Raw genomic sequence first — 19,160 nt, 5'->3', positions numbered from 1 at the left:
AGGTCTAGAAGAAACATATTGGCCTCCATAAAAAGGAAAACCTTAGGAATCGAAATGTGTGTCACATGCATTGTCTCGAGTAGTAGATTTACTTTTAAGAAAAAACTTGGGGCTGGGGATTTAGCTCAGTGGTAGAGCGCTTACCTAGGAAGCGCAAGGCCCTGGGTTCGGTCCCCAGCTCCGAAAAAAAAAAAGAACCAAAAAAAAAAAAAAAAAAAACTCCCTCTTCCTTGGTCCCTAGAGATTTGGGTGCTAAGAAAAATCTGTTCTCTCATTCAGGTTGTAAGCAACCCTCCCCAGCAAAAGCACTGTTGAGTTCTAATGATGCACAGAGAAACATCTAGCTTAGCAATAGAGGTTGCCAAATGGTATTCCCAGTGATGTATGAGAGACTGGAGGAAAGGGTCCGCACAGAAATTGATCAATTTTTGGAGAGCTAGTTAGCAGGTAGGTCATAGAACTTCCCAGTGGCATCATCAGTAAGCCCTTCACTGGACAATCTATTGTATCTAAGAGATCCCTAGAATCTTCTGTGATGTCACCAGTGTTGTGGTGACACCAACTGCCTTTGGGATATTCCTTCAGTTCCCTTTGGGTTCACAAACAGGCATGTTTCGCCAGCCGCTCAGGCTATTTCAGAAGGAAAGTGTTGATCAAGGAGAGACCACACCAAGGCTGAAGGAAGATGACCTCCTCTCATCTTCCTTGGAAGGAAGGAAATCATTCTGGGGAAGGCTTGGTGAGTCCTGGGCAGAGTTGGGGAACATCCTCAAGGAGGTATGTTTGAGATGTGCCTTCTAAGATTAGGCCTTACAAGCAGGAGCCTTGGGATTTCTCAAAGGCAAACCAAGAGTCAGGAGTTCCTGATCTTTAATTTGAGAGAAAGCCAGAAAGTGGTAAGCCTTCAGTTTCTTTTCTGGAAGCGTTTTAATTGTGAGTGTCAATGCATGGCAGGAGGAGGCACAGTGAGATTAAAAATGTGACCATCCATGGTTGGGAGTTGAAGCATTTCTTCCTCTAGATTACTGTAGGTTACATAAGTCTCTGATGGTGAGAATAAGGAAGGATGCACCCTGAGAAATGAATTGAGTTCTCAGACACTTTGGGTGGAACACACATGATTAGAGCCTGATGGTGCTAAGCAGTATGAACTCCAGGATTAAATGAAACACATCTGATATGAGATAACAACGTCCCAGATGTTTATGTATCAGTCAGGTTATACTATTCAGGGTGAGGGGTCCTGTAATAGTGAATGTGGCACGTGTATGCCATTAGAGGTTGGGAAGAGGGACATAGCTTAAGAATCCACCTATAAGGGGATGGTGGATTTAGCTCAGTGGTAGAGTGCTTGCCTAGGAAGCGCCAGGCCCTGGGTTCGGTCCCCAGCTCCGAAAAAAAAAAAAAAATAAAAGAATCCACCTTTAAGAAAGCTTTTCTGTTCTTTAAGGGATTCACCCAGTCTCTACCATTTCCCCTTCCTCACCTCCTTTTCGGATTCAGAATGATCTTTTCTGCCCATGGGCCACCAAATATGCAAATTCACTTGGGTTTATCTATTTACAGGTTTTGGTAGGAAGGCATCATCCCAAAATGTCATCAGTAAGCAAGAGGAGTGTTTAAAGGAACTGGAGGAACTCAAATTTGAAATCCAGAAGTGTCAATTCGAGAGGGATGAATTTTATCAAATCCTGGACCTTTATATCTATGATGATTGGGACCACAGGTAGTCATTATGGCCAGTAACCTGTTCACTGTCTTGTGCTTTCTCTCTGCTAACCCAAGATTTCCTCTTAGCACAAGAGAGGTTTACCTCTCATCCTGGATTTTAAGGAGATTTGGAAGGCATTTGCTTGTGAGACAAGCTAGGTCCTGTGTGTTTAGGGTCAACCTCTTTTGTACTTGACCCTGAGCTCCTTGGATTAGCATTGGTTCTGTCAACAGCTAGAAGGACCTGGTCACACTTGCCGCCTCTAAGTGAGGGGATGAAATGCCTGCACGTCATCCCTCTTTTCCTCTAATTTTTTTCATTATACACTGATTCTATGGCACCTCCATGCATGTAGTTGGGATTCTGCTTGTGTTTGTATATTGATTGGTATGTAAGTATGTGAAAGTGTTTGTGGGTATTAAGCTCTCGGTCAGGGAGTCTGGGGAGTTTCGTGGGATCTTAGGATATGTCTGATGGACAGTTTGCAGGTCATGATAGTGGGGATGCCCACATTGATCAACTGAGCACTTTGCATCTTCTGTTTACTTAGGTGGTAGATAGGACCCTCCTGAGGGAAGGAGGGGTTACAAATCCTCTACCCTGTCAAAGTAGTTATTCCCTCTGGGAATTCATGGAACAATAGGAAACAAGGTTTGAGAATCCCTGTTTTCAAAACAAAAGAAATATCATCACAACTATCTGTTAGACCCAAGCCACTGCAGTACAGGTGGTCTTGGGGGAACCATATCTCCACAGTCTTAGAAAATGTCAGTATTTCAAAATAACTCTTTGCTGATTTGCGTAGAAATATTTCCTTGAAAGAATTGTTGTTGGAGTCTCACTGTTGTGTTTTTGCTCTGGTCTTTGTGTTTGCCACATTCTTCCCTCCCCCCACATTTCTTAAATTTCAATTTTTTATTGGGTTTTTTTAATTTACAATTCACTTAATTCTGAAATCCTGAGTTCAGATGGTTAATTTTTCTTGGGCCATGCCCCACAACAGGCTGGATGTCGAATTGCCAATACTTCAATCCGAACATGAGATGAGAATGATGGCTATGCAAATGATGACCAGTTCAATAAGTGAGGCCATGGAGAGGTACAAGGAGCTCATACAAGTGAACAGTTCCTACCGGTGAGTCGCTGACAGAGATGAGAACCCAGCACTAGGCAGGGAATGCTCCTGTCCTGTATGACATTGAACCAAAGTCAGGGCACTGGTTCTGTAGTGTCTGACTTTTAACAAGAAGCCTGCCTCCTGGCAAGGGTCTTATGTTTGTAGCTCTTGGACTCAGTTGTCCTACATGTGAAGGCTATAGAAGACCCTCCAATTGTTATTTTCCCCATTAAGGATCCTCTAGATAGAAAGTTTTGTACCGTGATGGGAATATCAATCAACTCTGAATCTCTAGGACTCTGACAGAAGATTTAAAGATCTGTGATCCATGAGAAACACATGGAAAGATTGTATAGCTATTGGGACTTCAATTACCCATCAATGTAACTGTCTATTGACTGATCCATGTCCTGACCTAGGTCTCATCCAAGTGTTCATTCATGTGATGGTTTACAAGGCTTTCTGTGGAGATAGCCCCTCTTCAGGAAACTGCATGTTTGGAAAGCGAATGTTCCTGCTCTTCGAGAATCTGCAGTTTATTAAGGGAGATGGGTTGATCACATATCACAGCACTACATGCCATGTGTGTGGAGGGTGCTATGTGGGAGCCCCTCTTTAGACTAGAACAGGGCTTTGAGGGATGAAGCAAAAGCCTGGAGCTCATTTTCGTTACAGGGATCTTGTGAGACTCAGGAAGTAAGTAGTTTTCAAGGAGGAGAGGCTGGTGGAAATGGCAAAGAACCGGTTCTCATTGTCATTTGTGGTGGCTTTTGTTCTTCCTCCCCTCTTCTCCCTGTATATGAAGATGGTGTCTTCATGCTTCATAGATCTTGGGTAACTACAGAGCCTGAGGAGCAGCATGTCAGTCCTGTCTTATTTGAGTGCTCCTGGAGAGTTCATATGTGGGCCTTACAATCTGAAGCTGGATAGAAGACCAAGGATGTGGAAAAGGTTTCTCAAAGGCTGAGGGTTGGCATGAGAGATTTGAGACTTCAAGAACAAAGTTACCCATATATACCCCCAATTCTCACCAAGAAAGGTGCATTGCTGTGCTGATCTGCATCTTAGGAAGCATGTGGGGAGGCCAGTTAATGACAAGCAATTTTGTCCAGTCATTATCCAACTTTGTCCTTTAAGCCTAGGTCTCTCAACAAACATGAAGCTTCCTTTTTTTGTGCTGTCCAGCAGTCTTTGCATCACCGGTCCAGTTCCAGGTGGAGCCCTGTCTCTTATTTGTCTCAACACATTCTTAAACCATTCAACTATTTTCAAAATAAGGATTAGATTTCTTCACTTTACCTGAACAGAGGTATCCCCCGGGAAGATTCTTGATTGTCTTATTGGCTTCACCATGATCTTGCATGGAATCCTAGAGTGCATCCCTCTGCTGACATTGCTTTGCTGACTATATCATGGGCATGGCATTCTTTAAGGATAGATTCCCTCTCAATACTGTACACAGTGCTGCATTTCAGAAAAGTCAGGGTATGTTATTTCTTTAGCCTCCTTCTGACTGACATTGAGGTTGTTTTAACATCACATGAACTCTAATGTGATGAAAAGTTCCTGGTAAATGACCATGAGTCCCTGTCTTCTCTGATGGTTCCAAGGTCTTCTATGAAGGAAACAGGGTAGTTTTAGTGAGGGGCCTATGATGAGTCAACATAGAGCTTGATGGAGTCTTTTCCTAGAATCTCTCTCTTGGGAATTTGATGTTGTATTGTTTAGGCTATCTGTGCAGAACATGTAACTTACTAGTAAAACCAACAAGTATCTGCATAGAAAGGTTTCCTGAAGTGGAAATGAGTACAGGCCAGGGCAGCACAGCCTGCTTGAGTCTAAGAGACTTGTACACAGCATAGCTCCCACTAATTCCTCACTCAACAGGAAATGTGCTGCACAAGATCAAAGTTTTCATTTGTGCGTGCAAGTGAGTATCTGTGTATTTCTGTGTGTTTGTGTGTGTTTGTGTTTGCAGTAGTGAATGTGTTTCCCTCTATTTCCAAGTTTCATGAGAAAAGTACTCTAAGAGTTCACTTTACATCCATGAAACATGAAATACAGCTGCCCAGTCATTTGGCATCTCCATCCAGCTCTGTACAGCAAAAGGACACTTAAGGTATTAATTTATTCTGTTTTCAAAAATACCGTAACAGAATTATCTCGTGAAGTCTGGGGGAGGAGTGGGAAATATGTTCAAGTGAGTCGTGTTTCACAGTGGTAACAAATGGTACAGGCCTGGAGCTTTCAGGTCCCTTTTAGTTATGGTGTAAAAGAAGGACAATAAAGTCCTGTAGAAATGCAACCCCCCAAAAAGAGGACACAAAAACACCTGTAAAGTTAGATTTTCAAGTGATTAGGGGTAAAACTACTGGTCTGCATTGAAATCCTTTGGAGCACATCAAAGGAAAGGAGTACAGGGAGGTAAGGGGGGCTTCTCTCTAAAATCCATGAGTTTATGTGGCTTCTCTGTTCTTTGTGAATGGTGAAAGCCCACTGGAAGGGTGTGTCACTCACTGTGTCTTCTCCAAGGTTGCTTTCCACATGGCCTGCTACCATTTCTCTCCAGCTACCTTGGCACACTACAGCTTCCGCTGGGAGTTTGGCTTGGATTTTATTCATTGAGAATTTGAGTTGCTTGGAGTTGTATTGTCATCCAGCAAAAGCCCCATAGCTATGCTGTGGTGCAAGAACAGGGCAGTGTCAGGAGCCCCTTTAGGTGCACAGATAATCTAAAGCGCTCCCCTATGTTATCTGTGTAGCATTCTGCAAGTGCTGTCAATCAACATCATTTTCTCTCCCTTAATTTCAGCCTCAATGGAGTTAGGAGAAATGATGAATTTCAGATGGGTCTGGGAGTGTAAGAACAGGTAGCCCTATGAGAAGCCATGTTCAGAAAGTGGAACAGAAGGTTTAGTTAACCCAGTGATTCCACAACAAGGAGTAGGTGTTGCCATTGCAACTAGGGCACATCAGTGTTGTAGTGGTCCCAGAGTAGCCCTGAAGGAGAATCTATCCAGACATCCATCAGCCAAGGAGTGAAAGTGTACCATAGGGTGGAGCCCTTGCATAGATTCTGATTCAGTCTTAGAAAATCCATGCAAGCTTTTACGTACTTACTCAAAATATCTGTGGCACAATCACATTACGGGGAGAAAAATTGTTGATTTGGATCCTGGTTATGGAGATTTCCTATGATTCAAGCTTTGGGCATGAAGTCACTCAGGCTATGGTAAAGACAGCTCAGATTAGAAGAAGCTGCACACTTTGGGGAAAGTCTGAAACAGTGAACAAGAACAAGAGTCTAGTACACCACCAACATATGATCCTTTGCTGGGGAACAAGACTGCTCTACACAGCCCTGGGAACTTGCAAAGCAAGATTGTTAATAGGGAAAGAACCCTGAGTCTATGTTGGTTAATGAGAGGACAGCACATCACTGACTGAGCTATCTATAGGCTCTATTCACTATGTACATATCCCACTCAACATTTGTTTTTATGCCTCCAGCGTATACTGGGGAGTCTTTACATTAAGCATTAATGTTCAGGTAGGAACACAGGCTGGAAGAAGCCATTTGAATATCCTTCCCTATATAAATACCCGTTTTGGGTGAATGACCACCTACATGGATTTCAGCCTCAGGCAGCTAAAGAGCTACTCAGAGTATAGTTCTGGTACAGTTCATGTGAATTTTGCCCATGAAACAATATATATGATCCTCTGGATTTCTTGCTATGTTCTACTCCTTTCTTCCTGTGATCTCTCTGGAAAAATTGAGGACATTTTCTCTTCTGTCCTCTCACAAATTGCCTTACACTAGCCATAGACTTACAGGGGTGCTGGTGTGTTTCTACATCACAATCACTTTTAATGTCCGTGTATACGCTGGGAAGATTTGCATGGAGCACATTCTCAGTGATTACAGGATCCATGCAATTCCCATGGATTTGATGTGAGATGGCTTCTCTGTGCATTTGCAGGTACAGTGCTTAAAATGGAACCTAGGCAGGTTCCTTCACTGCAAACATAATCAGAACTTTCACCTCAATTCTAGGCATCTTCTCCAGAAGGCATCCACATGGTATTCTAGGTTGCTCATCCCTCTCTTGAACTCAGATTCAGACATAGGTACAATGTTATTATTCAACATAATATATCTGGACCAGTGGAAAAATACGCTCATTTTTCTCTAAATTCCAATACAGTGTATAGTCCACAGTTCAAATTCTAGCAGTTTTAAAAGCTGAGATACAAATCCAAGAGCAGTTACTCTATGACACTTGGGGATGCAGGGACTGACCTCAGCTGACAGGTCATGCTGGATTGTCCAACTGAATAGAGCTGATGTAAGAGGGAGAGTTGAAAGACTGAACCCCCAGTGAACTAGACTGTGGGGGGGAGGGCAGCAATGGGGGGAGGGTTGGGAGGGGAACACCCATAAGGAATGGGATGGGGGAGGGGGATGTTTGCCCGGAAACCGGGAAAGGGAATAACACTCGAAATGTATATAAGAAATACTCAAGTTAATAAAAAAAAAAAAAAAAAGAGGGAGAGCTGAATTGAAAACCACTCACTAAACCTTTATTCCCTTGCTCTGCTAGGTCTGAAATTCTCCAGGAGAAACTCGAACAAGACACAAACCAGGGCAAGATCTCCCTTGGAGAGAAGTGCTACAGGAGGAGAACTAAGTGTGCACAGCAAATACACCACTATTGCATCTCATCTGTAATGTCCATAGCAATTGTGGACTGCATTTTCCTCCTTTAGTTTTATTTCTTTGGATTGAATAGGCCGTACTTTCACCTCCCCACCCTCCAGCAAGTGTAAACTTTTGGAGGGACTCAGAGAAGTGCTGATGCACATCAATCAAGAGGTGCTGGTCATCCAGAAAGACTGTGCAAGTGTAAATGTGTACTTGTCCTGGTGGGTCATCCAGAAGAGTTTCATGGAGATCAGTTCACAACATTGGAAAGACTTTGAGATAAAGTCTGTAACATCATTTCTACTCAGTATTGGATGGCTTTGTTCTTAATACCCCCACTCCAACAAAACAGACCTACTTCCACTCTTCTTGAAAAGATTATTACCATCAGTAACTGCTTGTCTACTGTGTCTCCAAGGAAAGACACAGGCTATAAATCTATTCTGCAAAAGGAGCAGCAAAAAATGCTTAGCGCAGCTCCTCTATTTAAAGTGTGGCTGAGTTTTGATTATTTTGGTTATTTGGTTTTCCTCCTATTCATTTGAAGTTTTGTTATTTATTTGTTGTTGTTTTGTTCATTTGGTTTTCTATTTTGATAAGGATATAGACTGTATATATTGACTACCTGCATCTGGTTACTATCATGTAAATTGGATGTATCCTGGTGAAAAAAAAGAGTAATCTCAAACTCTTCACTCTTAAGAACCTTCTTTATTGATCATTAGTGTCAACATCTGAAGTCCCACAGCTATCAGGGAGGGATGGATCTCTGCATTCTCATGGGGACTGGGCATCAAAATCACTTCCCAGTCAGACTGAGATTCAAAGGCAATTATACAGTCACTGTTCACTGTGTTCCAAACTCTGTGAATTTCAACTTCATATTGCATATATTACCCACTGTGTATGCTTACTGTCAAATATATAGTTACCTCTAAATTATACTCTGTGGATGAGAGTGTTGAACAAATTAATGGGATAAACATTAATTTCTCTGTAATATCTCCCAGGACATATAAACGTGGCATAAGGGAGTTTAAAGCAATCAGGAAGCCTGCACCCAAATCCCGTGGTGGAGAGTGCTGAACACCCAGGAATGCAGATACTCCTGATGCCACAGGACAGAAAGCCATTTCTGCCCAACTTTGCCCACATCTCTTGCCCAATATTAATCTGCATGATGCCTCTGGAAACAGGAATATAGGAGCAGTCAGTGGCAGGAACCTGCTTGGTTCAGCCTGGGCCCAGAACCAACCCAGGCCCTGAGCATATTTGAAGAAAACCAGAGGCATACAATTCTGTTTCCTGATTGTGGCTTTTTTTTATTTGAAGTTCTAAACACCATTTTGTTGTTTTTGAATTTTAATTGGATATTTTTCATTATGAATTCAAATGTTATTCCTTCCTTGTTTTCCAGAAATAAGTCTGAATACCATCGCCCTCCCCCTCTTCTATAAAGGTGTTCCGTTCACCATCCATCCACTTTCCCAGCCTAGGCAGGACCAAGGGCTGCTCATTCCATTTGTGCCCAAGAGGACCATCCTCTGATACACATGCAGATGGAGCCATGGCACAGTCCCTGTATAGTGATTGGGTAGTGGTTTAGTCTCTGGGAACTCTGCTTGGCAGGCATGGTTGTTCTTATGGGGTTGTTAGTCCATTCAGCTCTTCCAATCTTTCTGTAATTCCTCCAACTGAGGTCCAGTTCTCAGTTCAATGGTTTGCTGCTAGCATTCTCCACTGTATTTGACATGCTCTGGCTGTGCCTCTCAGGAGACATCTATATCCAGTTCCTGTCAGCCTGCACCTCTTAGCTTCATCCACCTTATCTAGTTTGAAGGCTGTATGTGTATAGGTCACTCGTGGGGTAGACTCTGAATGGCCATTCCTCCAGGCTCTGTTTTAAACTTTGTCTCCCTATCCCTTCAATAGGGATTCTTCTTCTCTTTTAAAGGAAGAAGTGAAGCATCAGTATTTTGGTCATCCTTCCTGAATTTGATTTGGTCTGTGAATCTTGGGGAATTCCAGCATTTGGGCTAATATCCACTTATCAATGAGTGCATACCATGTGTGTGTTTCTGTGATTGGGTTAACTCACTCAGGATGATATGTTTTAGTTCATTCTATTTGCCTATGAAATTCATGAAGTCATTGTTTTTGATATCGCTGTAGTACTCCATTGTGTAGATGTACCACACTTTCTGTTTCCATTCCTCTGTTGAAGGGCATCTGGGATCTTTTCATTTTCTGACTATTATAAATATGGCCGCTATGAACATAGTGGAGCATGTGCCCTCTTGTATGTTGGAGTATCTTGTGGGAATATGTGCAAGAGAGGTATAACTGGGTCGTCAGCTAGTGCAATGTCTAATTTTCTGAGGAACCTCCAGACTGATATCCAGAATGGTTGTACCAGTCTGCAATCTCACCAACAATGGAGGAGTGTTCCTCTTTCTCATATCCATGCAAGCATCTTCTGTTGCCTGAGTATTTGATCTTAGGCATTCAGACAGTTGTGAGGTGGAATCTCAGGGTTGTTTTGATTTGCATTTGCCTTATAACTAAAGATGTTGAACATTTCTTTTGGTGCATCTCAGCCACTCCATATTCCTCAGCTCTGAATTCTTTGTTTAGCTCTGAACTGCAATTTTTATTAGGGTTATTAGTCTCCCTACAGTCCAACTTCATGAGTTCTTTGTATATTTTGGATATTAGCCCTCTATCAGTTGTAGGATTAGTAAAGGTCTTTTCCCAATCTGTTTGTTGCTGTTTAGTCTTAACCACAGTGTCCTTTGCCTTACAGAAACTTTGTACCTTTATGAGGTCCCATTTGTCTACTCTTGATCTTAGAGCATAAGCCATTCATGTTTTGTTCAGGAAATTTTTTCCAGTATCCTTGTGTTCAAGATTCTTCTCCACTTTTGCTTCTCTTCGTTTGAGTGTATCTGGTTTGATGTAGAGGTCCTTGATCCACCTGGACTTAAGCTTTGTCCAGGGCAATTAGCAGGGGATGATTTGTACTCCTCCATATGCTGACCTCCAGTGGAACCAGCACCATTTGCTGAAAAAGCTATCTTTTTTCTACTGGATGGTTTTGTCTCCTTTGTCGAAAATCAAGTGCCCATAGCTGTGTGGGTTCATTTCTGGGTCTGCAATTCTATTCCACTGGTCTATCTTCCTGTCTCTGTACCAACACCATACAGTTTTTATCACTAATGCTCTGTAAACTGCTTGAGTTCAGGGATGGTGATTCCCAGGGAAGTCCTTTATTGTTGGGGATGGTTTTAGTGATCCTGTGTTCTTTTGTTATTCCAAGTGAATTTGTAAATTGTTCTGTCTAACCCTATGAAGAATTGGATTGGAATTTTGATGGGGATTGCATTGAATCTGTAGGTCACTTTGGGTAAAATGGCCATTTTTACTATCTTCATCCTGCCAACCCAGCATGGGTTGATCTTTCCATTTTCATCCTGCCAATCCAGCATGGGAGATCTTTCCATTTTCTGAGATCTTCTTCAATTTCTTTCTTCAGATCATGAAGTTCTTGTCACACAGATCTTTCACTTGTTTGATAAAAGTCACACTGTGGTATTTTTATATTATTTGGGACTGTTATGAAAAGTGTCATTTCCCTAATTTCTTTCTCAGCTTCTTTATCTTTTGTGTAGAGGAAGGCTACTGATTTGTTTGAGTTAATTTTATACCCAGGCACTTGCTGAAGTTGTTTATCAGGCTTAGGATTTCTCTGGTGTAACTTTTGGGGTGAATCAATTGTACTCTTCTGTCATCCGCAATAGTGATATTTTGACATCTTCCTTTCCAATCTGTATCCCTTTGACCTCCTCTTGTTGTCTGATTGCTCTAGCTAATGCTGGGGACAACATACAATGACAGGGACTGCAGGCAGTAGGCCGGGATGGAGACATCTCAGAAGCCTGCAGCAGCTCCTTGTAAAGTAGGGTGGCTTCTGGAACCCTGAGAAGCAGGAGACACATCTCTCCATGAACCCACCATCTGAAATAAGAGGCTGCCTGCAGCAGTCCGGGATGGAGACATCTCAGTAGCCCGCAGTAGCTCTTTTTAAAAACTGGTTGTTTCCATTTCTCCAAACCTTATCCCTGGACAAGGGCTGTATAGATTTCATTTGTGTGTGACTGCCTATCAGGTGGCCTTGGTGTGCACAATTATTCTATTATGTCTGACTTTCCTACGTCTTTCTACTTCTGCTCTGGTGAATTCTGTGAAACTAGATGTTCCTTGAGGTTATGATTCTTAGACAATTGGAAATTGATGCATAGGGGCACAGCACAGCATATCCCTAGCGGCCCAGGTGCATATTGTGTATTCTCATCTTGGAAAATATGTAATAACTGCACAATTGAAGTTCCAGATTAAGGTTTGACTTGCAAAGACAGCTTGAAGGAAATAAGAGAAAATGAATTAGAGTCAACAATCGGGCGCTAGGAAAGGAAAAGGTTATTGAAGTTAGGAAATAAGTCGTATATAATATTACAGACTAGTTAAGGAAATATAGAATATATAAAATTATATACTAGTAAACTAAGTCAAACTACTGGAACTCTTATGAGAGTCATTGTGTGCAAGGAACAGAAAGCTAGTGGAATTACTGTGCTAAGGGTTACCTTGATTCTTTCTGGCCACTGCCTGGCAGTTTTGCCCATGTCATTTATCATTAGAGAGTCTCAGGAAAATGCAATTAGCTGACCTCGGAGCTTTGGACTCTGAAGTATAAAAGTAAAGAATTAAAGTTTAAATAATGATAAGTTTACAATTATTATTATATTGGCCACAGGCCTGGGTATAGGGGAAGCCTGAAACTTTGGGGAACAGTTGCAATTCTTAGATCTTGGTGGGATGTAGTCATTCTTTGCATCTGATTTGGCAATGATTAAAAAATGTCATTTTTCTACCCGCTTTTGCATCATGAATAAAGGACTGGGGCAAGAGAAAGGCTACAGAACATGTGAAGAGTAAATGAGAGAGAGCATGCGGGAGTGAATGAGAGAGTAAATGACAGAGCAAATGTAAGAACAAATGTGAGAGCGAATGAGAGAGCATGAGAAGAGCATGTGAAGAGTGAGTGGAGTGAGAATGTGAAGAGTGAATGAGGGAGCTAATGAGGGAGCTAATGAGGGAGCAAGTCTGAGAACAAATGTGAGAGCCAGGGAGAGAGCATGAGGAGAGCATGTGAGAATGAGTGAGGAGAGAATGTGAGGTGTGTATGAAGATTGTGTGTGTGCGTGACAGGAGAGTGCATGTGGTGTGTGTGAGATATGTGTGAGGTGTGTATGAAGATTGTGTGTGTGCGTGACAGGAGAGTGCATGTGCTGTGTGTGAGATATGTATGAGGTGTGTATGAAGATTGTGTGTGTGCGTGACAGGAGAGTGCATGTGGTGTGTGTGAGATATGTGTGAGGTGTGTATGAAGACTGTGTATGTGCGTGACAGGAGAGTGCATGTGGTATGTGTGAGATATGTATGAGGTGTGTGTGAAGATTGTGTGTGTGCGTGACAGGAGAGTGCATGTGGTGTGTGTGAGATATGTGTGAGGTGTGTATGAAGACTGTGTATGTGCGTGACAGGAGAGTGCATGTGGTATGTGTGAGATATGTATGAGGTGTGCGTGAAGATTGTGTGTGTGCGTGACAGGAGAGTGCATGTGGTGTGTGTGAGATATGTATGAGGTGTATATGAAGATTCTGTGTGTGCGTGACAGGAGAGTGCATGTGGTGTGTGTGAGATATGTATGAGGTGTGCATGAAGAGTGTTTGTGTAAGTGACAGGAGAGTGCATGTGGTGTGTGTGAGATATGTATGAGGTGTGTATGAAGATTGTGTGTGTGCGTGACAGGAGAGTGCATGTGGTGTGTGTGCGATATGTGTGAGGTGTGTATGAAGACTGTGTGTGTGTGTGACAGGAGAGTGCATGTGGTGTGTGTGAGATATGTATGAGGTGTGTATGAAGATTGTGTGTGTGCGTGACAGGAGAGTGCATGTGGTATGTGTGAGATATGTATGAGGTGTGTATGAAGAGTGTGTGTGAGAATGAAAGGGTAATGAACAGACGTGTGCATGATCGTGGGAGTATGAGAAAAGAAAATTGCAATTAAAAAGGCAGAGTGCACAAAAGAATGTTAAGTGTGTGTAGCCACAAAATGTGTGTGTGTGTGTGTGTGTGTGAGAGAGAGAGAGACAGAGAGAGAGACAGAGAGAAAGACAGAGAGACAGAGAGAGAGACAGAAACAGAGAGAGAGAGAGAATGACTTTAAGCCTTGAAGTTGCCTGTCATTTTGTACCCAAAGAGTAGTCTGTGGATATGTATTATGTGCCTTCCAGATATTCCTGCTTCCAGGTGAGAACTCTGATCCTGTGAGAGGCCAGGAAGGGCTGAAAGAATGGCTGCAACCCTGAGGCCAGAGGATAAAACTTTTTGGCCTAGAACTCCTAATTTATCTTTTCATCTGAAGCCTTAATATTAAAATTTTCTTACTGGGAAAAGACTATGATCCTGGTGAGCGTCTTGTCTCTTGGATGCTCAAGCAGTTATTTGTTGTCACAGACTGTTTGAGCTTACTCCAGTCACTGGGACTTATTCACACCTTCAAATTTGGTGAACTTTTCAGATATCTAACATTTGTGGCAAACTGAGTGACAAATGCAATGAATGTTGAGCACTTCGCTGGGGTCCAGTGCATATGGAGCTATGGGTGTATGGATATAGTAAGTCCCTATGAGTTACTCTAAGAAAGTAGGACTGTGCTATTAGGACCTGTCCTGCGTGCGACTTTTCGCCAGCAAGGAGCACGCGGACATTTAGAAATCCTTACTGTGACCACTTTATTAATCTTAGAAGAGGAAAAACCATGCCGCGCCAACATGGCGCGCTTATAAAACCCTAGTGCGGCGCACCCACACCTGGTTGGTTGTTACCCATGATCTCATAAGGCACGCCCCGAGTGGGCAAAGACCTGGCACAAAGGCACTCTTGCACATGCGCACAGTTAACTTCCTGAAAGGGGGCCGGCTGGTGCGGCGAAGGCTGGCGCCATCTTGCAATGGCAGAGTCTATCCTAGCCTACCACCTGGGGCGCAGTGGAAGCCAGCGCCATCTAGTGCTGGCGAATGTTATTGCAGCCCTCTACATCTCACCCTTATAATTTATATAATTTATAGCAGTCATGATCACCCTATCGCGTGCAATGAGGAAACCTCAGCGATGTGCAAGGGCTGATCAAAGGAACACTGAGTCTCTCTCAATCCCAGTGCAATGGATCCACAGATCCATGGGGTGCAGGAGCAGAGAACTCAGATACAGTGAGAGTCCCTCTTCTCCCAGTGCAATGGACCCACAGATCCATGGGGTGCAGGAGAAGGGAACTCAGATACAGAGTAAATCCTGAACAAGATAACCAAATTCCAGGTGAGGCCCTTTGTACAATGGCCACAAGTGCTTGAGTGATAACGGCCTTGTCACGTTACTGTTGAGATCTGAGTTTGCAAACCAACCATGGTATGAATACTGATCCACAGCATAGGGCTGCATCAAACAGAGCCACTCCCGATAAGTAGTGGGCACCTCATATGGTCCTCCTCAGCTGTTACCAACAAGGACCGTAGTCAAGCCACTCCTATAAAATTTAGAACTCCCAATTGTTAGTAACTACTCCAGAAAGTTCACCCACTGTACTTGTCTAACAATAGATTGGGGGAGGATAACTCCAGACACTGCAGACACAATGTCTGTAGCAGTAAAGGCTGCTACAATAGCAGCGAAAGTGTCAAGGTCTTTTCCAGGACAGAGTTCTCCAGTCACTGTAGCTTTACACAGGTGGCTTTCTGTGAAGCTACAATCTGTAAAATGACAACACCAGTTACCAGTTAAGGCAGCAAGAGTCACCAGAGAAATGAAGGGACAGGGGTAACAGTTGGAGTCAGCAAGCAGCAGTGTACAGAGTCTGAGCGTAGGCCACAGTGGGACGGGAACACACGCAGCGGTAACACTGACTGCAGCAACGGCAAAATCTCTGTGATGACAAAGGATGAAGGGGAATCTTCTATCTTCCTCTCAGGGCAGAGGAATGACTCCAGGGACCTGAACCAGGAGACCTGAATAACCAGGATCAGCAAGTCTCAGCAACCACTCAGGCAGCTGGCACACTCTTGTAGCATCCTGTAGAAAAAACACAAACATTCCCTCTTCCCCATATAAAATATCTGGACAGGAACATGTCAATAAGTGGATCTCTCTATTTCACCTAGGCAGAAGTATGCCTAGTTGTAGGGTGCCATAAACTTTGGCATCCAAAATTTTAAAATTGAAATAAAAGGAGCATTATTTAGCATACAGGGATAACTCCTTCTTTTATTTATTAAGATATAGTAAAGATATTATTTATTAAGGTAAGTCCTCGAGGATTAAATTGAGGACACTGAGCACTTGTATTTATAAATTGACCTGTATACCAAATTATTGTCTCCAGCATAATTGTATTGGATATATAAAGAATGAGATTTTTTTACTAATTGTTCTTATGTAAGGACTATAATCTGTCTGGTATCTGTCCTCCCTTGCTAAAGAGCCCAGGCAATCCAGTTTGAGTTCTTAAATGTCCTATAAAGGAACAGTATTTAGTGCTCTTAACCACTAAGCCATTTCTCTAGCACCTCACAAACTTTATTTACCTAAACATAAGCATTAATTAGAAATGTCAAATCTTGTAAATATTGTCCAGATTCAGTCTTACTAGAAATCCCTGAGCTGGCAGGGTGAAGCTGGGAGTTGAAAGTAAGCAAATGTAGTCTTCCTCTTTTCGTGAGGGTGTGTTAGCAATTCTATTACCATTTTTAAAGTGCTGGGTCTATGGTTTTGTTTAGTTGTCTGAGCCAGAGCACTGAAGGGACAGTGAGTTGTCAGACATTTACACTGAAATCACTCACTGATTTCATGTAGAAAACTTGTCTCTAATAAAGCATTAAGTAATTGAAATCAATTGTAAACCACAAACCACACATTGGCTATCAGTATATGAATTGAAAGCTTGATTTTTTAACATTTTAAAAACAGCGGCTAAAGCATGGAATTTAATAATCTGTGCTGAAGCAGCAGAAACTCAAGAGAATAAACAAGTGATCTAATCATATATGTAGCCTTTTCATTAGATGAACCACCTATAAATGCACTAAGCGCATTTCCTATGGGTTGTACGCACAAATATGCAGGAAGTACAAAAGCATGTAAAGAGTAAAATTATCAATTTTGCCTGAAAAAGTTGTATATGTAATAGGCCAAATATCAGTATTTAGTAGTAACCAATTAACTGTTGTTTGGAATAAGATATGTTTTACCAGGTTTCTATTCAAAATACTTCCATGACTCTAGTCCACAACTCTGTACTAACACAGCTGAAGCTTTATCTCCAATGTGCATAACAAAGACCTAAGTCCTCTGGTAAGGTGAGGTACTTAGCCAATTGACATATCTTTAGAAGCTAAAATTAGCTTCAAATATTCTTATCTGGAGTAGTGTGACAGCTACTCCCCAAATATTAAAGCTCATTTTAAGAGCAAAGGTTTGTAGTAAAAATTACTATATACATTGAAAGATTTAAGTTCTAACTTCTTACACTGAAGAAGCAACAAAATTATCTAACATGAGGCTGTTAGCAATCCTCTAAATCTATCCAGAAATGGCAGTTGGAGTAAGTAAACTGGCTGTAATGCTCTCACAAGTTCCAAAACCTCATCAGTCCTTCGTAAATCTTGTAACAATCTCTACCTGTATGATTTTTCCTTAATTAAAAATATGTTTGAGTTAGTCAATGTAACACTGGCAATCTTAAATCACAATCTTTAAGTTCTCTTTGTAACACCAGAACACAGCCAGGAGGTCACCTGAGTTCTGAGTACGGGACTAGGCAGCTGTTCTCTGGGCAGTGGAAATTAGCATTAGAATACGGATAACTTCAGGGCAAGCCACAACTTTGGAAAGCAAAACTCAACCTCCAACAAACAATCTAGTCTCCAAGGCACCCCAGGTCTATCTATTATGTTACAACGTTTGACTGTCAATTCTTACATTTGGACGCACAATGGTGCGGTCTCCAATACCTCAAGGGACAATGTCCTAAATTCTTTTAGAAGCCTGGTTTCTAGGATAAGAGTTCCATAAAAATATTACCTCAATTTAGACCTGTTTCCCTAGGTTGGCTCATGTCACCTGTTATCTAGAATGACTCCATCCAGATTACCAGCTTTATGTCAACTTTCTGTTACCAATATTATACCTTTTTAACCGTATCCAATAACTTGAAAGCCAATAGTCCATAACCAAGGCAAGTAGAGCATATTTATACATTTAAAACCAATGAGAAACAAAATTGAAGTGGCTACACCTATCTTTAATATATAGACCAAACACCATTTTTACCCTTTTGTTATGATTTTAAGAGAAGCACCTTGTCACCTGTTGAGTCAATTAATCAGTCAGGGATTTTTCTAAGAGAAACAGCTATCAACTCTTGTATGAAGAAGCTGTTGGCGCTTTTAAGATCAGCTCCTGTAGACGCTTAGCTTCTGGGCAGCTTCTCTAGCTAATCTAGACACCTGGCTCTAGGCACAGGGCTTCAAAGACCTGATTAAAACTGTTTTTTATTCATTGTTCCCTTCTTGAAGCTAGTTAAAACCAAGTCAAGGTGCGCACGACCGGCAGATAAAGTTTTTACCATTTTTTTCTTTTGAACATGAAACATAAAACTTTTAGACAACGAGAAACAAAAACCACATACATACACTGACAGACATGGGGACATCCTGGTGTACCAGAGACAAACAATAGAGAAAGAGGGGAAAAAGCCAGATGGTGTTCACGGTGACTATCCATCGAGTGGAGCTGATATGGGCGATGGATTGTCTCAATTCCTGGACTAGTCCACCAACGTGTTGAAACCCAATTCTGTAAGACACTGAGAGATATCTGAGCAGTACGACCGATATTCGCCAATGGTATGGAAGTGAAACACAGCCCTGAGTATCTTTACTCACAACCCAATTACATTAACTCTATCAGGCTGTGCACGGGCACTGAGATGTCCTTTTGTTTGATTCTCCTGAATAAATTTTCAGGCGGTCTGCCTCTATCAAATCTGATCAGTATGACTCTGTAAAGCTGTCGCGTCAGCGCCCGGACGCCGCAGCGTCCCCAGAGTCGGCGCGGGAGCCTAATTACACATTTCATAAGCACTAAGACAAAGTTTTTCTCCCAAAATACTGTGTTCTGTTTATCTCCTTCCTTGTTCTCTCCCGGGGCGTTTTTTCCCCACTCTCTCTCTCCCTCGGATCTAAAGTCCTCGAGAGGGTCTCTTTTCTTAAGTGCACTTTTTCCCTTAAAACTCTTTAATTCGTTCTCTAACTCTGTTTCTGACGCACTGTCTCTCCCTGTCCCCAACGCTCTCCGCTTTGCTGTTACAGCTGGGCAGTTCCCACGCGACCTCTGACGCCGTTTGGTGGTAGCTAGAAACTCAAAGGTCAATAGAAAAAGCCCGAGGGTTGCCAGAGCAACCACAGCGGCACCTGCCGCGTCCGGCAGGGGACTGAGTTGGAGCAGATCAA

General features: G+C 42.3%; 1 protein-coding gene across 1 annotated transcript; it reads left to right on the top strand.

Moving 5' to 3' along the window:
• The first annotated feature begins 545 nt into the window (after positions 1–545).
• Positions 546–8,018, top strand: LOC148003503 (uncharacterized). The gene is made up of 4 exons (XM_087568809.1): positions 546–739; positions 1,567–1,726; positions 2,715–2,846; positions 7,433–8,018. Exons 1-4 carry the CDS (start codon positions 610–612, stop codon positions 7,596–7,598), a joined length of 588 nt encoding a protein of 195 aa, XP_087424935.1. The 5' UTR covers positions 546–609; the 3' UTR covers positions 7,599–8,018.
• Positions 8,019–19,160: the final 11,142 nt, after the last annotated feature.

The sequence above is a fragment of the Rattus norvegicus genome, chromosome 9, assembly GCF_021556685.1.
Source record: "Rattus norvegicus strain SHRSP/BbbUtx chromosome 9, alternate assembly SHRSP_T2T, whole genome shotgun sequence".
Classification (NCBI taxonomy): Eukaryota; Metazoa; Chordata; class Mammalia; order Rodentia; family Muridae; genus Rattus; species Rattus norvegicus.
Note: the sequence above shows the minus strand (reverse complement) of the source record. Positions and strands in the feature narration are given on the sequence as shown.

Excerpts from the sequence above, each read along its gene's own strand:
- LOC148003503 (XM_087568809.1), top strand. The coding sequence starts at position 610 with ATGTTTCGCCAGCCGCTCAGGCTATTTCAGAAGGAAAGTGTTGATCAA. Across the intron at positions 740-1,566 it reads ATCATTCTGGGGAAGGCTTG|GTTTTGGTAGGAAGGCATCA; the intron begins GTGAGTCCTGGG and ends ATCTATTTACAG. Across the intron at positions 1,727-2,714 it reads TATGATGATTGGGACCACAG|GCTGGATGTCGAATTGCCAA; the intron begins GTAGTCATTATG and ends GCCCCACAACAG.